The sequence below is a fragment of the Saccopteryx bilineata genome, chromosome X (genome assembly GCF_036850765.1).
Source record: "Saccopteryx bilineata isolate mSacBil1 chromosome X, mSacBil1_pri_phased_curated, whole genome shotgun sequence".
NCBI lineage: Eukaryota > Metazoa > Chordata > Mammalia > Chiroptera > Emballonuridae > Saccopteryx > Saccopteryx bilineata.
The window spans coordinates 86291740-86299561 of NC_089502.1; the positions used below are offsets into that span (position 1 = coordinate 86291740).

The following is a 7822-nucleotide window of genomic DNA, read 5'->3' on the forward strand; positions in this document are numbered from 1 at the left end:
ATGCTAGCTGATGGTTTGTCATATATGGCCTTTATTATGTTGGGGTATTTTTCTTCTATACTCATTTTATTAAGTGTTTTAAAAATAAAAAATGTATTTTATCAAAGGCCTTTTATGCATCTATTGATAGGATCATATAGTTTTTGTTTTTTGTGTGGTTGATAAGGTGAATTTTATTAATTGGTTTTTTTGTTTGTTTTTTTTGTTTTGTTTTGTTTTGTTTTAGGGAGAACAGTCTGTTGTCTTACAAGGAAGGCTTCTGGAAACTGATACAGAATAATTCCATGTATATCCCACTTATAGCTTATTGGCCAGAATAAGATGTCACATGGCCACTGCTTAGTGGCAAGACAGCCTGAGAAATATTTCTTTAATTGTGGGACACTATGAGTCAGTAAACAATCCAGTATTCTATTAGCACAGGAGTGGAAAATGTACATTGGGGGATATCCAGCAGACTCCAACAGAGTAAATACATTCTAATTTTTGTTGCTATTGTAAGCATATTATTTTACATATTTTATTTTTTCATATACCTTTTCTTATGATTACAGAGACAGAGTAAAACAGTTATAATTTAAGAAATAGTATTATTCCATACGTAGGTGGGACGTAATAGCGAAACTAAGAGACATTGATAAGAGTGTGGTTTACATATAGGAAACCATCCTTGTGCTTCTGGGATGGATCTCACTTGATCGTGATGTATTATTTTTTAATGTGTTGTTGTATTAGACTTGCTAGTATTTTGTTTTATTAGAGATATTGTATTCATTAGAGATTTTGTATTCTAAAGGAGAGAAGGTTAGCACTCCCCTTGACAAGGATGGAAAAGGCTCTCGGGCCTAACAACACACATACAGTTAAGGCATTGCCACCTACTTCATTAGAGATATTGGTCTGTAGTTTTCTTTTTTTGTGTTGTCCTTGCCATCTTTTTGTATGAAGGTTATGTTGTCCTCATAAAATGTGTTTGGAAGTGTTGCTTCTTCTTCAATTTTTTGGAAGACTGTGAGAAGAATAGGAATCAAATATTTGAATGTTTGGTAAAATTCACTAGCATAGCCATCTAATGCAACTTTTATTTGGGGGGATGTTTTTGATGGTTTGTTTCTATTTTCTCCCTGCTTATGTGTCTATTTAGGCTTTCCGCTTTTTTGTGATTCAGTCTAGGAAGATTGTACAGTTCTAGGAATTTACCCATTTCTTCTAGATTTTTGAATTTGGTGGCATATAGTTTTTCATAGTATTCTACAATGATCCTTTGTATATCTAGGATATCTGTGGTAATTTCTTCTCTTTCATTTTGGATTTTGTTTATATGAGTCCTTTCTCTTTTTTCCTTAGTGAGTTTTGCCAGGAGTTTGTCAATTTTGTTAATCTTTTCAAAGATTCAGCTCTTTGTGTTATTAAATCTTTCTATAGTTTTTCTGCTCTTTATTTTATTTATTTCTGCTCTGATTTTTACTATGTTCTTTCTACTGCTCCTTTTGGGTTGCTTTTGTTTTTCTTTTTCTAGATTTTAAGATGTGATGTTGTTTACTTGTCTTTATCTTGTTTTTTGATATAAACCTGTAATGATAGGAACTTGCCTCTTATCACTGAATTTGCTGCATACCAGACATTCTGAGATGTTGTGTTTTCATTTTTGTTTGTCTGTGTCTTTTGATCTCTGCTTTTATTTTTTTGTTGTTGGCCCAGTCATTTTTTAGAAATATGTGGTTTAATATTCACATTTTTGTGGGTTTATTTCCATCTGTTTTGCAGTTGAATTCTAGTTTCAAAGCCTTATGGTCAGAAAATATGCTTGGTATAATCTCAATGTTCCTGAACTTGTTGATGTTAGTTTTGTGACCCAACATATGGTCTATTCTTGCGAATGTTCCCTGTACACTGAAGAAAAATGTATACTCTGTTATTCTGGGATAAAATGTCCTGTAGATGTATATTATGTTCATTTGTTCTTGTGTTTCACTAAAAGCTGATAATTTTTTATTGTTTTTCTGTTTGAATGAATGATCTAGAACCATCAATGGTGTATTGAGATCTCCAAGTATGATTGTATTTTTGTCAGTTTATTTTTTTAGATCAGTTAGCAGATGTCTGATATATATTGATTGCTCCCTTGTTTGGTGCATATATATTAAGAACTGTTATGTCTTTTTGATGTAATAACTATTATTATAAAATTACCAACTTTGTCTCTGGTTACCTTTGTTGTCTTGTACTCAGCATTGTCAGATATGAGTATGGCTACACCTGCTTTTCTTTGGGTATTATTTGTTTGGAGAATCATTTTTCAACATTTTACTTTGAATCTTAGCTTAGATGTATTTTTTTGAAGGCAGTATATTGTTGGGTTTTGCTTCTTGACCCAATCTGCTACTCCGTGCCTCTTTATTGGTGAGTTCAATCTATTTACATTTAGTGTAATTATTGACACTTGAGGATTTCCTATTTTCACTTATATATTGCTTCCTGATAGCTATGTCTTGTTTTGTTCTTCTCTTTTGTTTTCCTGCCATTTGTCTTTTGTTTTTGGTGGTATCTCATACTTCTTTCTTCTTTTTTATGTTATGTGTTTCAGAAGTGACATTTTCAGGCGTGGTTACTACTAAGTTATTAAAATAAAAATTATCATATTTGTTAGTGTCCATTATCTCGTGAATGCTTCTGCATTCTATCCTGTTTTGCTACTGATGATCTTTATCTTCTCCCCTTTTATGTTGTTGTCTCAAATTCTTCTTATTTTTATTGTGCTCTTGTTGGAGATTTTAATCATAGTTTTGCTTGGTTTTGTTCTTTGTATCTAGTCAGATAACCCCTGATAGTTTTTCCTATAGTGGGGGTTTTCTGGTAATAAATTCCTTCAGCATCTCTATGTATGTAAATGTTTTTATTTAACCTTCATATTTAAAGGATAGTTTGACAGATCTAGTATTCTTGGCTGGTAGTTCCTCTCTTTCAGTACTTTAAATGTTGGGGTCCACTCTCTTCTGGCTTGCATAGTTTTGCTGAGAAATCTGATGATAACCTAATGGGCCTTCGTGTGTGTGTGTGTGTGTGTGTGTGTGTGTGTGTGACAGAAACAGAGAGAGACTGAGAGAAGAACAAATAGGAAGAGTCTGACAGGAAGGGAAGAGATGAGAATCATCAATTCTTCATTGTGGTTCCATAGTCTCCTTAGTTGTTCATTGATTGCTTTTTCATATGTGCCTTGACCAGGGGGCTACAGTAGAGCAAGTGACCCCTTCCTCAAGCCAACAACCTTGGACTCAATCCAGCGCCCTTAGGCTCCAAGCCAGTGACCATGGGGTCATATCTATGATCCCACTCTCAAGACAGCAACCTCATGCTCAAGCTGATGACCTCGGTGTTTTGAACTTGGGTCCTCTGCATTCCAGTCTGATGCTATATCCACTTTGCCACTGCCTGATCAGGCTCCTTTATATGTTATATTCTTTTTCCTAGATGCTTTGATAATTTATTCTTTGTCATTGATTTGTGATCATTTCATTACAATGCACCTTGGAATAGGTCTTTTCGGGTTGAGGTAACTCGGTTTTCTGTTTGCTTCTTGGATTTGAAATTCTAACTCTTTACACAAGCTGGAGAAGTTCTCATTGATTATTTGCTTGAATATGTGCTCCATTCCTTTTTTCCACTTCTCTTCTTTTGATATACCCATTTTTCTTATATTGTTCTTTCTGATGGAGCCAGACAATTCTTTTAGGGCTTTCTCCTTTTTTTAATGCATGAGTCTTTCTCTTCTTCTCTTTGTATTATCTCTAGTTGTTTGTTTTTGATGTCACTAATTATCTCCTCTATCTGGCCTGTTCTATTAGCTAAGTTGTTACCTCATTTTTCAGTTCATGTATTAAGATTTTTATCTCTGTTTGGTTTTTTTTATAGTTTCAATTTCCATTTTAAAGTACTCTCTTCTTGTTTATCATTTGTTTTTTGAGCTCATTAAATCGCCTCTTAGTGTTTTCTTGTATCTCACTGAGTATTTTTAGAACTTCACTTTTGAATTCTCTGTCATTTTTCTCTAAGGTTGTCATTTAATTAAGATTATTTTCTGGAGATTTTTTCATTATCTATCTGAGTTATGTCTCCATCTTGTGTAGCCATGATTTTTTTTTCTCAATGGCATTTGAGAGTGGTATTCTTAATAACACTAACAACAGATAACTAAAAATATAAACATAAAAATTGAAAAATACTGTGAAAACATGAAAATTCTATAAATAATGATAAGTAGAACAAAAACTACAGAGAACAAGAATCAGTAACTGAGGAAAATGAAAAAAGAGAGAAAACATGAAGGCAAAAACAAGCAAAACACCACAAAAAAGTATGTGTCCAAGACATAATAATTTGATGAATAATGACATTCAGATGAGGGGGAAAAAGAAAAGGGAAGAGAAAAAAATGAAAAGAGCAAGTTTCAGAAATAAAACCCTCACAAAAAAAAAAGAATAAAAAATATAACAACTAAGGATAATAAAGTTCAAATGCGAAAAAAGAAAGTAGAAAAAGGAAGGAAGAAAAAATGGAAAAAACCAAAAAAAAATGTATTTTTCCCCCAATTTTGTGAGGTAACTTTATCCTTTTTTCAGCAGGTGGTGCTTTATTACAAATTTTTCCTCTGTGATCTTCTTGGGTGGAGTTCTGCTGAGGCATCACTGTCGTAATGATGTAGGCACTGCCACAGTCACCTAGGTAGGAGGAACTTGTTAGGGCTTTGTAATTTTATGGCTTTAGCAATAGCAGTCTCAGGTATCCCAGAGTTTCTCCCTACATTTCAACAAGGCAGGAAGGGGATCAAATGTCCAGCACCTCTGCCTTTCACAGGAGAGAGTTACCTGTACACTCAGCTGTGGGGGATCTGCTACAAACACTGTTCTCACAGCAAGGGGAGCAATGCAGGACTTGGGAGGCTGAGGGAGACACAGCAGGATCCTACCTCTGCTACTACTCAAAGTGCAGCCCTGGGCAAGGCAGGGGCTGCACATGCAAGCCAGCACTCAAGCTTCAGGAGCAGGGCATGCAGGGCGTAGATTGCAGATCTGGCCAAACTCCGAGGGCCACACGAGTATATTGAGCTCACCTCAGTGCCTGCAGACCTACCTTTATGGGCTATTCACGCACTTGTCTTTGAAGTGCACCACAGGCTATGTGCACACCCAGTGCCTGCAGTCGCAGATGGAGTCCAGCAATGCAGGCAGATGCCAGGAACTGGCCGTGTTCCTGCTCTTGGTTTTGCAACCGCCTTAATTCATCTCCTTCTCTGCCCCTCTGTCTCTACACTTCTGCCAGCTCTGAAGCAAAACCCAATCTAAAAGTGCTTCCTTCCCTCAGATCAGTGAGGAGAGAGAAAAACTTTGTTCTCTGCCTTTTTTCCTCCATGAGCTAATTCTATCTTCAGCCTGCCTTCTCACCCAATCATACCCTTGTCTATCTGGTGTGTGTATATTTTAGGTACACCTGGGGTTTTTCTCTGCATATAGTTTTTGAATTTTTTTGAAATTTCAAGGGGAGAGATTGGGAGTATCTCTTATGCCGCCATTTCTCTGACATCACTCCCCCTCTGGTCATTTTTACATTCAAATATATCACCAAAAAGGGACCAGGATTGAAATGGGTCTGCTCCAGCATGATTTGGAATGTATAAACCATTTTCTCTTAAGTGGATTTGGTTAAGAAAGATAAGACTTTGTGATTTATTATTTGGCTATAAATTGCTCAGTGATCTGTTTAGTATCTGTCTCAGTTTCCCTATTCCACTTGCCAAGGAATTTTCTTATTTTCTTACTAATCTGCCTCAACATAATCTTTTTGTTGAAAACTTGATAGTTCAAATAATATAATGTGGCAACAGTGGAAGTCAGACTTCCTACTGCCTTGAGTTTGTGTTGTTTTTGTTAATGCTATTTTATTCATTTGTTTCTTGATTAAGTGACATTTTAAAATAACTCTGTAGGCCCTGGCCGGTTGGCTCAGTGGTAGAGCGTCCGCCTGGCGTGCGGGGGACCCGGGTTCAATTCCTGGCCAGGGCACATAGGGGAAACGCCCATTTGCTTCTCCACCCCCGCCCCCTCCTTCCTCTCTGTCTCTCTCTTCCCCTCTCGCAGCCAAGGCTCCATTGGAGCAAAGATGGCCCGGGCACTGGGGATGGCTCCTTGGCCTCTGCCCCAGGCTCTAGAGTGGCTCTGGTCGCGGCAGAGTGACGCCCCGGAGGAGCATCGCCCCCTGGTGGGCAGAGCGTTGCCCCTGGTGAGTGTGCCGGGTGGATCCTGGTCGGGCGCATGCGGGAGTCTGTCTGACTGTCTCTCCCCGTTTCCAGCTTCAGAAAAAAAAAAAAGATGAAATAACTCTGTAGAAGTTGTTTTCTTTGTTGTGTGCAGCCACTAAAGTCTCTTTTTTTTTTAGCCTAATGGTCAGCTAATGATTGTACAGAAATTTATTTATCCATGGTAGGACACTATTTCATTTTAAATTTTCTTAGTATAAAAGTAGGCTAATTTGTTTTGGGTTTGTCCCATCCAGAAACCATCATTTTATTCCTTAGAAGTGCTGTCAATAACTTTTATTGGGCTAAAGTTTGTTTGTTTGTTTTTTCTGAATGCATTTGGTTGCTTTTTGCATATTGTATGTGGAAAGAACTAATCACTACTATGAAGTAGATGGCCTGGAGGTAGTAACTTTTTATAACTTTTACTAAAGTATGACCCTTTCACCCAACACACATAACACTCCTTCCCATTTAAGTTCTAGAATTATAAACCGTGGTTGGGGGGGACCAAGCTCTTTTTTCTCTTTGCCAGTGGGTTAAAATGTTAAGAATGGGAATTTGTCCTCTGTGCTCAGTCTTCATTCAGTCTTTATCTCTATTGTCTGGCTAATAATGTAACTGCCACTGTGGCCCCAACTCTCCTGAACTTCACTTTCTCCTTTCTCACAGGCCTGTCTCTTCCTTTCTTCCTTTAGGTCAGAGGACTTGCGCACACAAACACACACTTTCTGAAAAAGAGCTTTTCCAAATTCGTTGGTTTTATTTTAATCACCAACATTTCTGTTTCATAATGGTGTTGTATCTTATAGGAGTGTCATTTTTAGGGTCTCCTTTGCTTGGCCTCAGAGCTTTTGGCTCAGGCTATTATTCAATCTTTGTTAATGGACGAAACTTCTTGGCTCTTTTTATTCTCTTCACCTTCTTTGGATTTTTTGTACTAGTACGAGAAGATTTTTTTCTTGACCTCCCATGAAGCAGTCTTTTTATTCGCCTCTGTATCTTTTTCACCTAGAAAAGCCACAAGGTGATCCCAAAATGACACTGGGTTGGAGAAAAATATGACAACAGAATGGAAAGAAGGGTTTCATAAGAAGAATCATAGGTTAATGAAAAGTTTTATACCAAACAAGAAATGGGTGACAGTTTGGTGGAAAGGGGAATCAATAGGAAAGAAAAGGAGGAGCTTAGATAAGGTGTTCTTACCTTGCCACCATCTCTGGACCTGGATTGATAAGGATTCTTTCTCTGCTTCCTCTGTTTTGTGATTAAGGTTGATTTTTTCATAATTTTACTAGATTCTGTTTGTTTCCTGGTCACTTTAGCCATGTTGAAATGTCCCTATGGTCTTCTCCAGAGCTCATAGTCTATAAAATACCCCTTGCCAGGACAATAAAGTGCCACACCCTTTAGCTTTGTTTGCTCACATAGGCAGGAGGGGGAGAAAGGGAAGGAGCATAGACATCACAAAGGACCACTCTCTGGTGGTGGGGATGCTGGGGAAACCAAGGTTTGCTGGTAGGGGTTGGA

General features: G+C 37.4%; 1 protein-coding gene and 1 pseudogene across 1 annotated transcript; one reads left to right on the top strand and one right to left on the bottom strand.

Moving 5' to 3' along the window:
- The first annotated feature begins 785 nt into the window (after nucleotides 1–785).
- Nucleotides 786–918, top strand: LOC136318056 (U6atac minor spliceosomal RNA; annotated as a pseudogene).
- Nucleotides 919–7159: 6241 nt separating this feature from the next.
- Nucleotides 7160–7621, bottom strand: LOC136317455 (spermatid nuclear transition protein 3). The gene is made up of 2 exons (XM_066250166.1): nucleotides 7499–7621; nucleotides 7160–7303 (listed from the first exon to the last, which is right to left on the bottom strand). Exons 1-2 carry the CDS (start codon nucleotides 7619–7621, stop codon nucleotides 7160–7162), a joined length of 267 nt encoding a protein of 88 aa, XP_066106263.1.
- Between the last annotated feature and the right edge of the window lie 201 nt (nucleotides 7622–7822).

What these genes read in the sequence shown, in the direction of transcription:
- LOC136317455 (XM_066250166.1), bottom strand. Translation starts at nt 7,621, where the DNA reads ATGGCTAAAGTGACCAGGAAACAAACAGAATCTAGTAAAATTATGAAA. An exon ending in GGTCCAGAGATGGTGGCAAG is followed by an intron (nt 7,304 to 7,498) that starts GTAAGAACACCT and finishes TGGCTTTTCTAG; the next exon opens with GTGAAAAAGATACAGAGGCG.